The 20521-nt window shown below is 54.3% G+C and overlaps 1 protein-coding gene across 2 annotated transcripts in view; it reads left to right on the top strand.

The window, feature by feature from the left end:
* Positions 1 to 6825: 6825 nt before the first annotated feature.
* Positions 6826 to 20521, top strand: part of EPHB2 (EPH receptor B2) — a 111393-nt gene continuing 97697 nt past the window's right edge. For both annotated transcript variants that reach the window (XM_030463605.1, XM_030463604.1), the window contains exon 1: positions 6826 to 7076. In XM_030463605.1, the coding sequence (XP_030319465.1) occupies positions 6992 to 7076 (85 nt within the window). In that variant the 5' untranslated portion in view covers positions 6826 to 6991. The remainder of the gene's footprint in view (positions 7077 to 20521) is intronic.

Genomic DNA, 20521 nt, shown 5'->3' with positions numbered 1-20521 from the left:
CCTGTAATTTCATCCTATGAGAGACCCGAGTTTGACTTCTCAGCTTTTCTCACTTCCTTTGAACAACTTTAAAATTATTTTTGAGAAGAATTCTGGACTGGGGATGCCATGCCACAAAATACCTTGGGTTCTATCCTTTTCTTTTACAGCCATTAAAAAATTACAGCACTAAAACTGTTCAGGCTTTGATACCATCCCCTCTGTCAGTACACAGTTCCTGGCAGGTTTCATCAGATGTTACCTACTGGGCAGGTTTATTCTGGCTAACTGTAAAATAATCAAGGACTAAAATGAAATAAAAATAATAAAAATTAAAAAAACCCCACCTTCTGCCAGCCATGCCTCATGGTTGTCAAGTCCTCCAGATGAGATTTGTATGTATACATCCTGTGATGTTCTTTTGATCATTCCAATTATTCTTTGGTATTTATCCAAATCCCATTATTTTTCTGAAGGTATTTATTATATTCAGTGTGCCCAAGGGGCCCAGGGCTGCATCAAAATGGCGGCTGTGGTGTCCAAAATGGCGGCTGTGGTGTCCCCCAGGGATCAGTGTTGGGCCCAGTGCTGTTCAATATCTTCATTGATGATTTAGATGAGGGGATTGAGTCCATCATCAGCAAATTCACAGATGACACCAATCTGGGGGGAGTGTGGATCAGCTGGAAGGCAGGAGGGCTCTGCAGAGGGACCTGGAGAGACTGGAGAGTTGGGATGATCCCAAGGGGATGAGGTTCAACATTCCAAGTGCCGGGTCCTGCACTTTGGCCACAACAACCCCATGGGGAGCTCCAGGCTGGGCACAGAGTGGTTGGAGAAAGGGAGCTGGGAGTCTGGATTGCCAGGAAGGTGACCATGAGCCAGCAGTGTGCCCAGGTGGCCAAGAAGGCCAATGGCATCCTGGGCTGGCTCAGGAACAGCGTGGCCAGCAGGTCCAGGGAAGGGATTCTGCCCCTGTGCTCAGCTCTGGGGAGGCCACAGCTTGAGTCCTGTGTCCAGTTCTGGGCCCCTCAGCCCCTCAGGAAGGAGATTGAGGTGCTGGAGCAGGTCCAGAGAAGAGCAAGGAGGCTGTGAAGGGATCCAGCAGAATTGCTGTGAGGAAGGGCTGAGGGAGCTGGGGGTGTTGAGGCTGGAGAAGAGGAGGCTCAGGGGAGACCTCATCACTCTCTGCAACTCCCTGAAAGGAGGTTGGAGCCAGGGGGGGGTTGGGCTCTTTTCCCAGGCAACTCTCAGCAAGACAAGAGGGCAGGGTCTCAAGTTGTGCCAGGGGAGGTTTAGGTTGGAGATGAGAAAGAATTTCTTTCTGGAGAGGGTGATCAGGCATTGGAATGGGCTGCCCAGGGAAGGAGTGGATTCTCCGTGTCTGGAGAGATTTCCAAAGAGCCTGGATGTGGCACTGAGTGCCATGGGCTGGGAACCACGGGGGGAGTGGAGCAAGGGTTGGACTTGATGAGCTCTGAGCTCCCTTCCAACCCAGCCCATTCTAGGATTCTATGATTCTTATGGTATTTTTTAAAACATAGATTAATAACTTACATTTTTAATTGTTGCATTTCTCTATATTCTGGAAAATTGGGAGTTCCTTGTTATTTCTATGTTTTTATTTCATTTTTCCTCCTTTTCCATCTCTGTAATGTCCTGCTTATTTACACTACCAACTTTGCCAAGATTTGCCATGTTTGCAATCCTGAAGGTGATACCTTTATCAACTTTACTTTTCCCAAAGTTTCTTTTAACTCAACAAGTTAACACCCAACCACAATGGGAGAATTTCTGCAGTCCCTGCAGTTTTACCACCAGAGTTTTACCTGCCTGAGTTTGCCTCCAACTGGCATCATAAGTTGGGCCCAAATTAGCTGTTGAAAAAAAAAAATATCCAAAATTATCTGTCCTATTCTACAGTTCTAAATCTATCTCCTGTGCTCGAAAAGTGCCTCCCCTCTTTAATTGGTTCCCATGGATACCATCCAAAAGTTTCATTCCTTTTAGGAGCAAGATACTCTTCAACTCTTTACTGCAATCTCCCAGTTGACTTTGGCTCCCAAATTTAGCTGAAGGCTTCACACCCCAAGACTTCAGACATTCAAATGGCCTCAGAAATACAGTTACCTTCCACTCCTTGCTCCTCTCCACAGCTCCCTTGGTCTCCTCAAAGATGTGAAATCTTCACTTGAAGCTTCCCTGGGTTTCTGCTGCAGCCCTGGAAGGTCCCAGCAGAGGCTGATGCTCAGCTGATGGGTTCTACCTTCTGACTTCCCTCCTTTTCCCTCTCATCCCAGCTTCTGGAAGCAGGTAGGGGCAGAGTTGGAAACTTGCATGAAACTTTCACTGAGCAGCAGCTGGGCTCAGAAATGCTGGAGGGAAGAGCTGAAGGGGAGAGGGAGCTGCTGGTTCCTCTGTTAGCTCCCCCCAGGCAGGACCCCACAACCAGCTGAACAGGTTGAGCAAGGAGGGCTCTCCAGGGTCACATTTCAGCACAAGCCATCCAGGGCCAGGTCCCCTCACAAAGCCTCAAGGGATGGAAAAGTTTGATCTTGATTTAACTCAGAAACAGAGGAACCCCAGTGCAATGTCCCCAGTGGGGTGGAGAGGGCAGTGGGCAGCAGCCAGCACCTGCTTGTCTGGTGGCTAGAGACCAGTACAATGCTGGTCCATACTGGGAGAGGGCCCCAGGGTGAGGTCTGAGATCACAAAATCAAATCTCTTTAGTGTACAGATGAGAGAGGGGAGATCTTGAGCTGTCAGGCACTGGGCATCACCCCAGGGCTCATCCCCACTGCTCATCCCACCCTTCCTCCTGAAGGACAGGACCTGTTTCCCCACCAAAGGACTTGAGGTGACAGGGAAGGGCAGGGGGAGGCTGTTCACAGTGACAAGGATGGGATCACATCTGTCCCACTGCATGGGGTAGAAAATCCCACCCAGGGGAATGGTCCCTTCATCCCTGGCAAGCTGGGGAGCATGAAGCAGGTGATAATCAGTAGTCCCAGAGCAGGAGGGGCTGTTCTGCTCTGGAAGGTGCTACTCAAGACAATTTATCATTCAGACAAAGAGGTGGAAAAGGGTTAAATCCTGCCTGGGCTCCCCAGGCTTTGGTTATCTGCAGCATGGCTGCAGGGCTACACGGTGCCTGTACATGTTCTGGGATCAGGAGTTAAGTGTTTAAATGATAAGTGATATCTTAAAAACATAAGTTTAGCAATGAATCTCTGCCGACAATACTGTACTATTAGTTAATAGGCAGAATTAACTCACTGGCCTGGGGCCAAACCCGTCACAGCCAGAGCCAGAACAGCTGAAGCTGCTTCTCACTTGGGTTTTGCTTTTTAGGGGATTTGCTGCTGCAGGGAGACTCCGGTTTCTGTAAAAATACTCTGGCGTTTTCCTCCTCCCGACCTGCCTCTGAAAGCTCCAGGCTTCTCGGAGCCAGAGGGATTCAGCCAGGAGCCCAAAAGCTTTCCTTTCACATCCAGAGACACCAGCAAGGGTGCCCATCTCCCTCAGGCATCTCTGCACAGCCCCCACCAGCTGCCTGCACACCCTTGGGGGGGTTTTCCTGGCAGCTCTACAGCTCTAGGTGCCACCAAGGGATGTGCTTCCCATCCCTCCCATCCAAAATTAGCTCTCCTTTCCCTTGATTGGAGAATTATTTTCCATCATGGTTGGGAAGGACCATCAAGAGTCCAGCTCTCAGTCCTACAGCACCTTAACCAAAGTAGCTTCAGGGAATGGAGCTTCCCTAGACCCCAAGGAGAGGCTCTCCTGGATCCTTCTGGCAGGTGGGGCTCCTTGGGTGATGCTTTTTCTCCCTCCTGGCCCCAGGGTGGCTTCACAGAGCTTTGAGTCTGCAGATTGACAGCTCTCTATCCCCAGCTGCTTCTCTGCTGACAATCCTGCTGCACATCTTTGACCTTGCAGGGAGCAAAAGGAAGGCACCTCCTCCTCCAGGTGTGATGAGCCAAGGGCTTCATGTGCAAATAAAACCTGTTCTTCCTGCATGGGGAACTGAAAATGCTGCACTCAAGTGTCACCAGCAAACCCATTTTGATGTCCCTGAGAAATAATCTCTCGTGGCTTTCTCTGCCAGGGAACCACCTACTGATGTAAACTAACATGAAGGTGCAACCTGAGTCTTGGCTTTCCCATTTTTGCAACCCCTGTGCTGCTTTTTTTTCCCAGACAAGGCTTTACCTACTGCTCCCTGTAGAGGGGTTTGAGCACCCTGTGATGGTGCCACCCAAGTTAAACGTGGGCAGCAAAACCCAGTAAAATTTGGGTGCCAAGGTGGAAAAGCAGCTGGCAGGTGGTGTTCAGGACCATGTGGCACAGTGCTGCAGTCACTTGTGACCATATGGCAGCAAGAAGAGCATCGTTTCACAATGTTGTGCCTGGCTGAGGACAGCAGTGAGGATGCACAGTGCTCCCTGGTCCATGACCATCCTCTGGGGAGGCCATTAATTGTGTGCAGGAAAGGACCTTGGAGAGGCTCCAGCATCACTCCCTGTGACACAGGGCTTTGTGGCACTTGCTGGGCTGCTTGGAGCTGCTGGCTTGGTGACCAGAGAAGGCTGTGGGCTTCAGGACAGAAAGCAGAGGCTGGTGGCAAGAGCAGGTTTGAGAGGGGAGCTGTGGAATCTTGGCAGGCCTTCCCATGGATGCCAAAAGGATGCAACAGTCACAGGAGACCCTTCCTGGGTGGAACTGGGGAGCCCTGGGAGAGCACTGGGGTGGTGGGGTGCTTCTGGAGCAACACTTCTGGAGGCCAGGAGCAGCAAGATCTGTCCCTGCCCCTTCTGCCTCCTTCTGTATTGGACTGAGTACACTAAAGACAGAAGTTTCTCCATACACTATGGAGCTGGGCCACAGGATTCCCTGGAGGTTGCTGCTCTGTGTGTGGGACCAATGTGACCAATAATATCTGCAGTGATGAGAGCTCCTGAAGGGCATCAGACCTTGGTGTTGGCCACACTGAGCTGGAGAAGCTCATCTGGCTCACACACATGGCCAGAACCACCAGGGAGCCTTGAGCTCCTCCAAACTCACATGTGGGTAGCAAGAAATTAATCACTTCTAATGGGTCAAGACAAGGAACCCAAGATGCTCGAGCTGCTGGTGTATCAGAGGGGCAGGGCACAGTGAACCAAGCTTGTTTTTTCAGTTTTTGTCACTTTGGAGGGGTGAGGGGCAGGGATCCATCCTGGTAGTCCAGTGGCTCTTCAGCTTTTGGCCTCATATTGAGCTCTGTGTGCAGGTTGTGACCTTCCCTGAGAAGCCTCTCCAAGACATGTGTGCTTTCTGCAGGATGCATGGGACACCCCCTGGCCAGAAGAAAAGGGGCACAGCCACAAGGGGTGAGCAAGGGGACACTGCAGGGTACAAGTGGACAGTAGCAGGCTGGATGGGCAGAGGAGGAGATGTCAGGGTGGTGGCAGAAGAGACCTCCTGGGGCAAGCAGTCCTGGTAACAGCTGCATGACCTGGAGAGGGTTTGGCTGATGGGGTGCCCAAAGGACAGGTTTGGGTCCCAAGCATGTGGGGAATTCAAGGCTGTTGGGTGGTGTGATGGAGAGGGGGAACTGTGTTCCAGTTTGCACCCTCTGGAAAAATCCTGCTTGAGACAACATAAGAAGGGCATGGAGCTGTTGGAGTGAGTCCAGAGGAGGCCCTGGAGCAGCTCTGCTCTGAGCTCTGAGAGAGTTGGGGGTGTTGAGGCTGGAGAAGAGAAGGCTGCAATGGGGAGACCTTAGAGCACCTTCCAGTGCCTGAAGGGGCTCCAGGAAAGCTGGGGAGGGACTTGGGACAAGGGCCTGGAGGGATGGGATGAGGGGGAATGGCTTGGAACTGGGAGAGAGAGAGCAGATTGAGGTTGGAGATGGGGAAGAAATTGTTTGGGGTGAGGGTGCTGAGCCCCTGGCCCAGGTTTCCCAGAGAAGCTGTGGCTGCCCCATCCCTGGCAGTGCTGAAGGTTGGATGGGGCTTGGAGCACCCTGGGCTGGTGGGAGGTGTCCCTGAGCATGGCAGTGGGATTGGAACTGGGTGATATTTAAGGTTTCATCCAACCCAAACCATCCTGTGATTCCATCCCCCCACCTGCTCTGGATGGGGCTCAATGCTCCACACCACAACGAGGGAACTCCCGCACCCCCCAATCCCCGGGGGTGACTCCAGGTGGTCTGGGGGGGCTCAGGGCTGCCCGGAGCCTGCCGGCAGCAAACCACGGATTTTTCCAGTTCCCGTGTTTTCCAGTCCCGCTGGACATGTCCCTTTCTTGGGCCTGTCCGCAGCCATCCCCCCGGCCCGCCGGGCTGCCCCTCGCCCACCCTGGTGTCACCGCGTCCGGACCGTAGCTCAGCTCGGCGGGGCCGCAGCGGGGCGGCGGGGGCATCCCTCCAGGAACCCCCATCCCTGGTTTGCATTATTTTTTTTTTTTTTTTGCTTTTTTTTTTTAGGCTTTTTGGTCGGTTGCTTTTTCTCTTTTCTTTTCTATTTTTTTTTTCCACGGCGCGCAGCCAGTCAACCCCAACCGAGGCCGATTTGGGCTGAAATCACGGCTTTCTCTGGATGATCGACAGCTCCGGCACAAACCATCGGGCGGGCGGGGAGAGCCTCCCCGAACCCGCCCCAAGCCCCGTCGCCCCGTCGCCTCCCCCCGCTTCGCCACCTCCCCACCTCCCCTTCCCCTCTCCCCCCGTCTTCCCCCTCTCCTCTCCGGGCAGGGTGGGCTCGCCTGGGCGGGGCGGGCGGCGCGGGGCTCTCCCCCCGCGCTGTGGCGGGGGTGGCTCGGCCCGGCCGCGGCGGCGGGGCCGGCGGTGCGCTCCGTGCCCGCGGCCGTGCCCGCGCGGCGGCGGCCCCAGCCCCAAGCCAGGGGGGCTCGGTTCGGTTCTGTTCGGTTCGGTTTTGTGCGGCTCGGTTCGGCTGTCTTCTGTTCGGTTCGGCTCAAGACCGGCTCCGCTCTCCGCCGCCTCCATGGAGCGCCGGCCGCGCCGCCTCTGATGCCCGGCCCGGCGCGCACCATGGGGCCGCTGTGGCTCTGCTGGCTGCCCCTCGCCCTCCTGCCCCTGCTCGCCGCTGTAGAAGGTACGGGGGGGGGGGGGTGGTGTGGGATGTGGGTGGGCATTAGGGGGGAGGGGTGGGCAGGGCAGGTCCACCTTTAGGATTTATTTTTATTTTTAATATTTTTTTTTTTTTGGCTGCTGGTGGGGTATCACTTTGTCCCCCTCCCTTTCCCCCTCGGACCCCCCCCCTCCCCTCCCCTTACTCCGCAGCGCTGCAGGGGAAGGCGAAGTTTTGGGGGAAGTGCTGCCCCGGCGGGAGGTGTTGCCGCCGGAGCCGGGGGCCCCTCGTGTGTCTGTGTCGTGTGTGTGTGTGTGTGTGTCCCAGCCCCCCGCGACTCCCCCCAGACCCTCCTTGCCTTTCTCTCCGCCATCCCTTCACCGAGGTGTGGGCATCCCCCGCCGCTTCCCCCCCGCACCCGGTCCCGGTTGGATACCCCGGAGCCGCTCTGCCCGGGATGCTCCGTGCCCGCGGATGGTGCCTTGGAGAGAGGCTTCGGGGCTCCCTTCAGCCAGGCCCAGCCGGCATCCCGCAGCTGATGGCCGGCTCCCCGGTGGCTGCGTGGCTTTCCCGGTGTCCCCGGGAGGAGCCGGGCTCCCCGCCGGGTTCCCCCGGTGCTCAGACAAAGCCGAGCCGGGCGGCAGGTGGGGAGCTCCTGCAGGCTGGGCGGGAAGATGGGGATGGGGTCTGGGCTGGGGGTGGAGGGGAGGTCTCCGTCTCCCTGCTCCCAAACCCATCCCTGGGGTGGTTCCAGGCAGCGGGGGGGGGTGCTGCGAGGTGTCAGGCCAAGAACCGGCTGGTCCTGGAGCTGCCCGGTGCCGGTGCTGGGGGTGGCACCGGGTCTTGGGGTTCGGCTGGGTGGTCAGTGCTGGGCTGGGGTGGGAGCTGCACGGCCCGTGTTTGTCTGGAACATGGATGAGGCACCATTTATTGAGTTGGAGTTTTGGGAGATGACTCATGGGTTGGCCAGCTATACGTCGTGATATTTACAATATGGGAGCTTGGCATAAATAGGACTATTTACGTTGCAGCATTAAGCCAGCTATGGGATTCCAGTGAGCCCTGCATGGTTTTAATTAGGGGGGTGGGAGGGGAAGGGTTGGGGTTGATGTTTGTGGGAGCATATGTGTCCACGTGGGATGTGTGACCATCAGGATGGGGCTGGTGACATCGTGGGGTCTGGGCTTCCAGTGGGGTCTGAGCGGGCTTGGCCATACAGAGCTGATGCTGCTGAGTCTGGCAGAGAGGGATGGGGCACCTGGTGCCACTTCCACCCCCACACTGTGCTCCCAGGAGCTGCTGAGGGGTTTGTCACCAGCTCCCAGGGCTCTTAAGGCGTTTGCTTGAAGATGTGGGTGACCTTCCCACTGTCACGGCAGTGGTGATGGGGTGTGTGAGCACCAAGGCTCATCCCAAGGGATGGAGAATGTACATCTGGTGATGGCCAACAGTAATGGGGGGTTTCAGCCACCTGAGGTGTCCACGAGGGATGTGTGACCATCAGGATGGGGCTGGTGACACGATGGGGTCTGGGCTTCCAGTGGGGTCTGAGCGGGCTTGGCTGTACAGAGCTGAGTCTGGCAGGGAGGGATGGGGCACCTGGAGCCACCTCCACTCCCACCCTGTGCCCCCAGGAGCTGCCAGGCTGTGCTGAGGGGTTTGTCACCAGCTCCCAGGGCTTTTAAGGCATTTGCTTGAAGATGTGGGTGACCTTCCTACTATTATGACAGTGATGATGGGGTGTGTGAGCACCAAGGCTCATCCCAAGGGATGGAGAATGTACTTCTGGTGGTGGCCAGCACTGATGGGGGTGTTTCAGCCACCTGAGGTGGTCATTGTAAGGTGTGCTTCCCTATGGGATGGGGACAGTTCCCAGAGAGACAGTTGGAGAGGTCCCTGTGCTGTGCTTCCAGCCACCATCACCATCTGGGGCTGAACACGTTGATTTTGGGTTGCCCACTGTTGTCTCCTGCCTTGTTGTGTGTGTCAGGGCATTGCCATGGTGGCTCACAGGGCTGGTGTGAGCTACCAGCTTCTGTATCCCAGCCTTTCTCTCCTTGCAAAAGCTTTAGGAGAGGTGAAAGAGTGTGGGATGCATCTCCCCAAGAGCTCTCTGCTCCTTCCCTCCTTTGGGAGCTGCCTCTTCCTGGGGCTCCGTGGGATGCTTGGCATCCGTCTGCATCTCCAGATGTCCTGGGCCCAGCTAGTGTGGACAAACTGACCCAGCCATGGCCACCAGCCGTGGGAAGTGGTGGTAGAGCCACAAGGCACCTTTGTGGTGGCAGTGTCCTCTGTGCTGCCATCAAATTCCCAGAAAAAGGGGGGGAAGGAAAAGGCTTGTTCCGGGCAAAAAGTTGTTTTTTTGGTTATTTGCTTGGGGATCCTGCCTCTGGAGTCCTGTTCTCAGCTCTGCTGCAGAGCTTTTCTGGAGTGCTGGTAATTTCACTTGTCTCTTCTGTGCCTCAGTTTTCCTAATTACAAGGCGTAAAATAATCCAAGCGTCTTTCCCAAGGGAGCTGAGAGGTTTTGTTAATGAACATGACAAAGTGCTTTGGGATCCGTGGTTGAAAGTGCAGCTTTAGTCAGGGTACGTGTGTGTGCGGGGTGTTTATTTATCTACATGCTTTATATTTCTCTGTACACTGTATATTCACTTGCATTTAACAAACCTTAATTAGAAACAAAGCCGATAGGGGAGGAAATATAAACAGGAGTGTGCATGAAAATTGGAAGTTGATTACTCACTGGCCAGCAGAATGCATGTCTAGGGCTCAGGAGGAAAAGCTGTTTGGTTAAAAGCAGCTCTCTTAAAAGGAAATGTGAAAAAAAAGAACGTAAACCATAAATCAATACGGAAAACAGGGAGGTGGATGACAAGGTACAAAAAGCAGAGGTTGCCAATTGCTTACAGTTGTTAAGGTATCTGCAGCTGAGAAAGTTCAGGCTTGTAAAAGCAAAGTTTTTGTGAGTGTCCCCACCAGCAAGTCAAGAACAAAGGAGTCCTGGAGGGGTCTGGATCCCACACGGGTGGGTGGCAGTGCTGCTGTCACTGCCAGCTCCTCTTTGTGCTGGCTCTGTGTCTTTGGGGGGACTGAGGCTGCTGAGGTGTTTTGGAGGGTCCTGGGAAGGACACTTTGGTTGGTTTCAAAACCAACAGCCCAGCTAACTCGTGTGCAAGGAGGGGGGCAAAAACCAAAGAAAAAACCCAAATCCAGGCAAACCTGAAGGCACTCTTCACCCCGTTGGAGCTAAGTTTCCGTAAACCTTGTGGCGCTGGCAAGTTTCCCAAGGGCTGGAGGGAAGCCAGCACTGTGCCAAAAAATGCAAAAGGAGAAAAAGGAGATGGCCCTAATATCTGTGAGGGTGTCTGGAGCAGCAGACTGGGATGGGTGAGGGAGCAGCATCCAGCTCGAGGTTTGCTGGGGAGAATCCTGGACAAGGGGACTGGGTGCTGAGCATCCTTCTGTGCTGGGCAGTTGTGATCCTGAGCACAACCTCAGGCTCGGAGGGGTTTGCAGGGGTGGGAGGGCTGTATCCTGTCCTGGGGTGCTGTGTCTGAGGTGCTGGTGACAAACACCCGTGCTTGTCCTTCGAGCAAGCTGGAATCTGTCCCTTTGTGTTTCTGTGTGGTTAATAATGGATTATAATGTACACAATGCACATTATGCATTTATGACATTGCTTAGGTGGAATGTATTGTGTTGTATTTTATGTGTTTCTCTAGGCTGTGACATATTTTAGTGTCACCTCTCTTGTCCACGTTGTCACAACCTGCTGCTGAGCACCTCCAGGCCCAGCACAGATGTGGGGGGAGCAGCAAAGAGGGGGCTTGGTTTGTGCCTTGTTGTCTCTGGCTTTGTTGTGGTCAGGGTGGAGGGAAATGTTTGCCATCTCATGGGGTTCCCGGTCACACCAGAGCAGTTGCTTTGTCCTTGGTGCTCCAGGGAGGTGATGGGGGCCATGCCAGGACCATCGGAGCTGTGGGAGCATCTTGGCAAGCCCAGCAGATCCAGGGAAAAACAGAGGATGTGTCAGGAAGCTGATCCATCCCATGTGTTTGGACTCCAGATCTCCAAACACTGACCCGAGTCCAGGCTGCAAACAAATTTTTGTTTTTTGTCCTCCAGAGACCCTGGATTCCAGCCAGCCCTGCACCACCCACCTCCCACCTTTCCCTCCTTTCCCTGCTTCCTGGGTTAATATTTGACAAGGTCCCTTCCATGCACTCACCTGCCCTTTGCATGGCCAGGGCAGGAGCAGGGAAAGCTCCTGGATCCCAATTTAAACATTGGTGTAGCTGCATTCTGCTCCTCCCAGGAGGAGTGGTGGTTGCTTCTGGTCCTTGCTGTGTTCCTGGCTTCTCCGGGTCATAAAAAGGGATGGAGCAGATGTTGGAGGGAGATGCTGAGGGGACAGGGCTGCAGAGGATGAAGGCATAGCCAGCAGTGTCCCCCTGGGACACCATGGAGGGGTCTGGAGGTGCTCAGGGGGTGTTACCCAACATGTTTGATGGGGTTTGGGGCTGTCCCCAAGGATGGGAGCAGGGGTCCTCTGGCTGATGGGCTGAGGATCTGCCTGCACTAGTCAGTGGCTGTTTGTGTACACATACCTGAGCTGGCTGTCAGGAGGGGGGCACCAGTGGGGCTGCAAAACCTGCCTGAGGAGCTGTGAGAGATGAGAGTCTGAGCCCCCTGCTCCTGCCCCAACTCGTACCCACTCCTGATGGACCCACCCTGCTGAGATGGGGGCATGTCTGGGGGTCTGTCTAAGGGTGGGGGTCCCATTCCCACATCTCATCATGAGATTCCCCCCCTGCAGTGCTGGGTCCAGTTCTGGGGTCCCCATCAGCAGAAGGACACGGAGCTGTTGGAGCCAGTCCAGAGGAGGCCCTGGAGCTGCTGGGAGGGCTGGAGCAGCTCTGCTCTGGAGCCAGGCTGAGAGAGTTGGGGGTGTTGAGGCTGGAGAAGAGAAGGCTGCAATGGGGAGACCTTAGAGCACCTTCCAGTGCCTGAAGGGGCTCCAGGAAAGCTGGGCAGGGACTTCAGACAAGGACAGGGAGGGATGGGATGAGGGGAAATGGCTTGGAAGTGGGAGAGAGAGGGGAGATTGAGGTTGGAGATGGGGCAGAAATTGTTTGGGGTGAGGGTGCTGAGCCCCTGGCCCAGGTTTCCCAGAGAAGCTGTGGCTGCCCCATCCCTGGCAGTGCTGAAGGTTGGATGGGGCTTGGAGCACCCTGGGCTGGTGGGAGGTGTCTCTGCCCATGGCAGGGTGGGTGGGTGTGAATGATCTTTAATGTCCCTCCCAACCACACCCATCCTATGATTCCTGCTATCCCACAGTAACTCCTTTTTTACTGGGCAAGACCCCCATAAGCTCCCCCATCAGCTCCAGCACAAGTCCTATGAGGAGAGGCTGAGGGAGCTGGGGGTGTTGAGGCTGGAGAAGAGGAGGCTCAGGGGAGACCTCATCACTCTCTGCAACTCCCTGAAAGGAGGTTGGAGCCAGGGGGGGGTTGGGCTCTTTTCCCAGGCAACTCTCAGCAAGACAAGAGGGCAGGGTCTCAAGTTGTGCCAGGGGAGGTTTAGGTTGGAGATGAGAAAGAATTTCTTTCTGGAGAGGGTGATCAGGCATTGGAATGGGCTGCCCAGGGAAGTAGTGGATTCTCCGTGTCTGGAGAGATTTCCAAAGAGCCTGGATGTGGCACTGAGTGCCATGGGCTGGGAACCACGGGGGGAGTGGAGCAAGGGTTGGACTTGATGAGCTCTGAGGTCCCTTCCAACCCAGCCCATTCTAGGATTCTATGATTCCTGGTTTGCCATCCCTCCCAAACCTGGTTTCTGGTTTGCAGTGATACAGGAGTGAATCCCAGCTGCCTGCTGGGCTGGGACGAGAGGAGCAGGGAGATTGCAGGAGGCAAAAGTTCAGCTGTTAGATAAGGGGTAAGGATGGGGCCTCCCCTGATAAGGTGCTGACGTGTTTAGCAGGGGGTGGGAGGGATGGAGAAGCAGCTCTGGCTGGGCTGGTACCCAGGGGTGCAGGAGCTTGGTGAGGGGGGTGCTGGAGCAGGACAGGGACCCCGGGCAGGCTGGGTGGTGGCAGTGAGGAGCACACAGGGAAGGAGATGTGTCACACTGATACCAACTGGATATCATGGGGTGTCTGGGGTACGTGTAGGATGGGTAGTGGTGGGCATAGGGGGGGCTGTATGGGTCATGCCACCCCCCCCCATGCAAAGCAGGATGGAGGTGAAGGAGGAAATAAATGTCTCTGTCCCCCTCTGAGTATCTGTGCCTGGGGAAGGAGGGAGAAGCATTACATCCCTCATGAAATGAGATGAAATGGGCCAGGAGGGCAAAAAACCCACAACTGTAAATATGGTTGGTCCTTGCCTCTCTAAAAATCCCGTTTTGGGGCTACTCAGCCACTACTCATCAACCTTCAGGGAGGATCTCTGGAGTTGGGCCTGAGCATCACACAGGGTGAGGGATGGGGCTGGGGTGTGGGTCGGTGTCCATGGGATCAACCTCTTGGCTGGGATGAGAAGAGACTGGTGAGCTTCAAAAGTTGATGGAAAAAAAAAAAAAAAAAGTTTATGGGTTGGTCTAATAAATGCTGTTCTTCCTGCCCTGCCTCTCAGAAGCAGAGCATTGCATCTGTAAAATGACCAGCACTTAAAAATTCCACACAGTAACATTTAGTAAATCAGGCAGTAGGAAGGTGTGAGCTGAAGGGAGCAGCTAAAGGAGCAAAATACTTGCATGTGATGTGGGAAATGATATTAAAGCTCAGGGTAAATGCGTGCAGCCATTTAAGGTGTGAGTGTAAAAAAAAATAAATAAAATAAATCTTAATTAAGTGGCAAATGGAAGGAGGTCACTGGAGGTAAAAAGATGTTCTTCAGAAAGTGGAAGTCGTGTCTAAAAGGGGAAAATAGAAAAAATAAAATAAAAATTAAAATATCAGAAACTGATTTGCATGGTGAATGCAAAACCATTTGGCAGCCTGTGAGGAATTTGAAAAATAACTTGTGAGAAGAAATGAATTATCTCTCCCCCCCGCCCCCCAGGTCCCCTGCCAACAAATGAGAATTGAAAGGTTAAAACCAAGCAGGCTGGAGGAGCTGAGGCACTTCAGGGTCCCCCAAAATAGCCAAGGGGACTCCCAAGGAGCTTTCCCTCCAGGGCAGGGCTGAGGGTGAAGTGGTGGCAGATTTTCTATTTTAGAATAAATGGGTAAGATGAATATTGGGGCAGAGGAAACGGGACAAGCATCCTTTAAGAGCAGCTCCTTGGGTGATCCAGGACACTCCAGAGCAGTAATTTTAGAGGAAGGGCTCTCTGATGGATTAAAATCTGCTTAAAGAATGAGAAACAAAGAGTCAGTTTTCCCACTGGACGGGGGTCAGCGTGAGGCTTGCACTGTGAGATGTATTTATAAACACAGCAGAAAAGGGAGGGGGGAGCTGGGTGGCGAGCAAGTTTGCAGATTATACAAAATTATGCAGGCTGATAAAAACAACAGTTGTCTGGAAAATATTGCAGAAAGGATCTGGTGACACTGGATAACCAGGCTATGAAGTGGCAGATGAAATGTAGTCGGAGATGAATGAATGAGAAGGGATTCACTTGGAAGGAAAAAAAAAAAAGAAAATGATCCTAAACCCATGCATGCAGAGTGGCAGTCTTTAAATTACTTATTAGCATTTTAAGAAAGAGATCTTAAAGTCATTGTGGGCAGGGCTCTTTGAAAGCATCAGCTCTGAACTGGGAAAGGCTGGGGAAGGAGGGAGAAGATACTGGCAAAGGAGAAGGGCTTGGGCAGGGTGGGCTTCAGCCTGGGGGAGGGGGGCACAGAGGTGTGAGGAAGAGGGTGATGAAGGGCTGAGAGGAAGAGGGTGATGAAAGGCTGAGGATTCATCGTTTTTCACTCTTTCTGGAGTGAGGAGCATCTGAAGGAGCTGTGGGTGCTGATCCTGGAGCAGAGGAGGCTGAGGGGAGACCTTGTGGCTCTCTGCAACCCCCTGAGAGGAGGTTGGAGCCAGGGGGGGTCGGGCTCTGCTCCCAAGGAACAAGGGATGGGACAAGAGGAACTTTTGGCACAACTCAAGTTGTGCCAGGGGAGGTTTAGGTTGGAGCTGGGGAAGAATTTCTCCCTGGAAAGGGTTGTCAGGGCCTGGCCCAGGCTGCCCAGGGCAGGGCTGGAGTCCCCATCATCCCTGGAGGGGTTTCAGAGCCCCAGAGATGTGGGGATGAGGGACAAGGGGCAGTGCTGGGTTACTGGTTGGACTGGGTGATCTTAAAGCTCTTTTCCCCCCCAAAATGATTTGGTGATTGTGTGGTTCTCTTCAGGCTGGTCCCATAGCACTGCTTTGCTGCTTCCTTTCCTTGTGCAAGAGAAGTTGGGGCTGAGCTGGAAAATAAAGGCTGTGCAGGGGACAGTACCTCAAGTTGTGCCAGGGGAGGTTTAGGTTGGAGCTGGGGGGACAATTTCTCCCTGGGAAAGGGATGTGCATAAAGTCCCCACTGACACTTGTGCCCTTCTCAGCCTTCTGCAGGGTGGGAGCACAGGGCTGGAGGTGGAGAGGAGCTGCCTGGGTTCATCTCTGGGGGGTGAAGGGTGGGTTTAGGGGTGAGAAGGGAGGGGTGAGGGTGGCTGAGGATGTGAATGTCCCCCTGATAGAGAGGGGACGCCTTGAGCTGTGCAAGCTGGTGCTGGGAAGGGCAGACAAAGGGAACAATGGGCTCTGTGGCCAGCTCCTGGGAGGGCTGCTGAGCCCAGCACTGCAGAGGAGGGGGAGGCAGCCAGGCTGGCTGGGAAGGGCTTGGTTCCCCTCAGCTCCCACCCAGGCTTTGAGGGTCATGGGGAGAGCTGGTCCCACAACAAATCACATGGGAGGTGAGGGTTAGCACAGGGTGGTTGGGGTTGGAGGTTCAATAATGACCCACACCCCTGCCATGCCCAGGGACACCTCCCACCAGCCCAGGGTGCTCCAAGCCCCATCCAACCTTCAGCACTGCCAGGGATGGGGCAGCCACAGCTTCTCTGGGAAACCTGGGCCAGGGGCTCAGCACCCTCACCCCAAACAATTTCTGCCCCATCTCCAACCTCAATCTCCCCTCTCTCTCCCAGTTCCAAGCCATTCCCCCTCATCCCATCCCTCCCTGTCCTTGTCTGAAGTCCCTGCCCAGCTTTCCTGGAGCCCCTTCAGGCACTGGAAGGTGCTCTAAGGTCTCCCCATTGCAGCCTTCTCTTCTCCAGCCTCAACACCCCCAACTCTCTCAGCCTGGCTCCAGAGCAGAGCTGCTCCATCCCTCCCAGCAGCTCCAGGGCCTCCTCTGGACTGGCTCCAACAGCTCCGTGTCCTTCTGCTGATGGGGAGCCCAGAACTGGACCCAGCACCCCAGGGGATCTCCCAGAGTGGAGCAGAGGGGGACAATCCCCTCCCTGTCCCTGTCCCTCACACTGCTGGGATGCAGCCCAGCTCAGGGGGGGTTTCTGGGCTCTCAGCACACATGGCTTGGCTCATGGGGAGCTTCTCACCAACCAACCCTCTGTTATCCTCCACCAAGCAGCTTGCTGCCAGGCTGGACCTGCTTGGCCTTCATCTGTCTGGCAGCAGGGCTGAAAGCCATGGGAAGCATCATCCCAGCTCCCCAAACATGTCCCTGGATTGGAGGGGAACAGAGTGTGGTGAGCTCTGGGTGCAGAGAGAGGAGCTCCTCATTCCCATGGATCGGCCACTGGAGCCACGGGCTTTGGTTTGGGCTGCTCACTGAAACTGGAGAGGTGGGGATGGGATGAGTGAGGATAAACTGGGCTGCCACAGGCTGTTCAGATGCCTCCAGGTGTGTGGTTGCTGTCACTGGGGCTGATGATTTGTGTCCTACCAACACCCCTGTCTGCCTGCATCTGCTGCTCCCCATAAGGGACCTGGCAGCATCCTTCCCTGCCATGGCTCCTGGGGCTCTGCAGCTCATTTTTCTGGCCATGGACAAGCTGCTTCCTCCTGAAGTTTGGCTCCAAGCCCTTCTTCTCTCATGAGATGCATCTTTCTTGCAAGTTCAGCTTTTTCTACAGCCAGCTTATGGGCAAGGGTGATGGGATTCCATCAGTCTGACCAAGGAGGGAGGTTTGGTCCTGGGGAGATGTGTGGGGATGTTGCTTTTATCTACCACTTCTTATGATGAGGACATGTCTGGAGAAACCATTTGTGGCTTTCACCAAGAGCTGGGAGTGCCCTGGACTGACAAGCATCGTGCAGCTGGTTTGGGGCAAGTTATTGGCAGAAAGTCTGCTGCAGATCAGGAGATCTGAAAATAAATAAATAAAAATAATAATAATAATAATAAAAAAAGCTTTGTGTGGCAGAGAGGAGGCTGAAGAAGCCTTGATCCATCTTGGCAAGGTCCCTGCAGGGGGATGGCTGGAGCTGGCCATGCTTGGAGCATGGGATGGGTCCCATCTCACCATGCAGAGGTCGTGGGTGCCTTTGATGATTTGCTTTGTGTCTAATCCTGTTTCCAAGCTCCACAACTGCGACTCAAAAACTTCTCCAGGGAGCCTCACTTCATAAATCTTGGCCTGGTTTTACTTTTAAGCCCCTCTGGTATCTGGGGGACAGAAATGCCTGAGCTGGGGGCAGTGCTGATGAAATGAAACAAGGTGTAGAGGGATGGGGCTGGGGCTGGCCAGGACACAGAGATTTAATTGCAGCATTTCCTGCAGATCTCTGCTCCCTGATCCCCCTGTGCTCACCCAGTGCCCTTGCTGGGGGTGCTGGTCTGGAGCACCTGCCTGTGGAGCTTGGGGTTTCCTCATTGCTTTGGGGTACATCTTAAAGAAAGATCATATAATTCCAAACCCTCTGTGTTGGCAGGGACACCAGGTTGCTCCAAGCCCCAGCCAAGCTGAATTTAATGGGATGGAGATGTCAGCTCTTTGCTGCTCCCTGACATGGGAATGATGCTGGGGGATGGGGCAGTGGATTGAGCCAGGCAAGGCAGGGCAGAACAGCCTCCCCAGGGACAATTTCCAGCCAGGTTGGGTGAATGCATCCTCTGGGCAGAGCCCTGTCTGTGCCAGAGCTGGGAGAAAGTGTCCTCTGCTTTTAGCCACCTGCCAGAGGGATGCTGAGTCCCCAGGTGACAAGGAACACAAGTCCAAGGAGCATCTGAGGCAGGAGAAGAGGAACTTTTGGCACAACTCAAGTTGTGCCAGGGGAGGTTTAGGTTGGAGCTGGGGAAGAATTTCTGCCTGGAAAGGGTTGTCAGGGCCTGGCCCAGGCTGCCCAGGGCAGGGCTGGAGTCCCCATCATCCCTGGAGGGGTTTCAGAGCCCCAGAGATGTGGGGATGAGGGACATGGGGTGGGGGTGACCTGGGCAGTGCTGGGTTACTGGTTGGACTGGGTGATCTTAAAGGACTTTTCCAGCCCAAACAATTCTGTTTTAGTGATTCTGGGGTGGTTCTGCCAGGCTCACCAGCTGCCTGCAATGGAGCATGGGCCCTGGGGATGTATGGGGAGAGCCTGGGCTTCTCTGGGTGCCTCCTCCCCACCCTGGTCCTGCACATGGAAGAGCTCCCTGGAGAAAGGCATGGATCAGCTGTCCCTTCCCATGTCCCCATCATCCCTGGAGGGGTTTCAGAGCCCTGGGGATGTGGGGATGAGGGACATGGGGTGGGGGTGGCCTGGGCAGTGCTGGGGGAAGGGTTGGGCTGGGTGAACTTAAAGGTCTTTTCCAAGCAAACCAATCTGATAAATTTTTTGACCCTCCCAAGCTTTTCTCATCCTCCCTGCAGGGCAGCACCACCCTGGGGGCTGGGAATCAGTGATCCTAGGGGTGTGCAGGATGTTGTGTGGGAATCCCTTGGCAGCAGGGACAGAGCAGGGCAGTGGGGTGGGAAGGGAATGGGAAGGGGAAGGGGAAAGAGAAGAGAAGAGGAAAGGAAAGGGAAAGGGAAAGGGAAGGGAAGGAAAGGAAAGGAAAGGAAAGGAAAGGAAAGGAAAGGAAAGGAAAGGAAAGGAAAGGAAAGGAAAGGAAAGGAAAGGAAAGGAAAAGGAAAGGAAGGAAAGGAAAGGAAAGGAAAGGAAAGGAAAGGAAGGAAAGGAAAAGGAAAGGAAAGGAAAGGAAGGAAAGGAAAGGAAGGAAAAGGAAAGGAAAGGAAAGAAAGGAAAGGAAAGGAAAGGAAAGGAAAGGAAGGAAAGGAAAGGAAAGGAAAGGAAAGGAAAGGAAAGGAAAGGAAAGGAAAGGAAAGGAAAGGAAAGGAAAGGAAAGGAAAGGAAGGAAAGGAAAGGAAAGGAAAGGAAAGGAAAGAAAGGAAAGGAAAGAAGGAAAGGAAAGGAAAGGAAAGGAAAGGAAAGGAAAGGAAAGGAAAGGAAAAGGAAAGGAAAGAAAGGAAAGGAAAGGAAAGGAAAGGAAAGGAAAGGAAAGGAAAGGAAAGGAAAGGAAAAGGAAAGGAAAGGAAAGGAAAGGAAAGGAAGGAAAGGAAAAGTGGGGAAGGGAAGAGGAAGGGTAGGGAAGGGAGGAACAGGGGAGGGGAAGGGAAGGGGTGCTGAGCACCTGCAGGTCTCCATTCATCTGCTCTAGCTTTGGGGAACCTCAAAGAGAGTCTTTGGACAGCTGCAGAGCAGTCAGGAGTGAGGGCAGGCAGAGGAAAGGTGCTAATGAGGATGTTGGCAGCACTGGCAGGGGTTGGTGTCTGGCTGGTGGAAGTGTTGAACAGGCAGCACGGGGGCTGCTTGGTGTCACACTGGGTGTGAATCTGCAGGCAGCAGGCAGCTAGCAAGGCTGCAGCCAGCTCAGGGGGGTGATGGAGCCATCCTGGGGTAGGTGGGTGCTGCTTTGGGTCCACTCCTGGCAGCTGGGGGGGGGGGTTGGTGATGTGGCTTTGTCACACTGGGGACAGAGCTGCTCTGAGCATCACCCCAGCAATGGAGAGATGCTCCAAGTGGCTACTGGTGCCTGATCCCCCCTGGTTTTCTTCTCCTTTTGGCTCTTCACCTTTCTTCTTGCAAGGCTTTAGGATGAGGTGGAGAGCAGGGAAGTTGCTGGCAATGCTTTGATTTTTATTTTTTTTTTAAGTCAAACTCCCATGGCTTGGGATTCAATAATGTGTTACCAGATTTTGCTGTGACTGACACCTGTTCTGGCTGGAGAGGGAAAGCTTTTGGTAAACACAGAGCCTCTGGAAATGCTGAATTTCCTGGCAGCTGCTCCCAGTTGTCGTCTGCTCTCTGTCCCCCATGGAGGAGCATCAGCAACCCCTTATGGGGTTGTAATCACCCCATAAGTCAAGCAGTAGCTGGGGTGGTTTTGTGGGCTCCACTGGTTTATGACAGAATGGGACAGGCAGGAGGGGCAGAGACTGAGGGGCTGGAGAGTGTCCAGAGAAGGGAACGAAGCTGGGAAAGGGGCTGGAAAGCAAGGAGAAGGTTTGGAGAGGAAGGAGGAGGGTCTGGAGAGCATGGGGAA

The sequence above is a fragment of the Calypte anna genome, chromosome 21, assembly GCF_003957555.1.
Source record: "Calypte anna isolate BGI_N300 chromosome 21, bCalAnn1_v1.p, whole genome shotgun sequence".
Taxonomy (NCBI): domain Eukaryota; kingdom Metazoa; phylum Chordata; class Aves; order Apodiformes; family Trochilidae; genus Calypte; species Calypte anna.
Note: the sequence above shows the minus strand (reverse complement) of the source record. Positions and strands in the feature narration are given on the sequence as shown.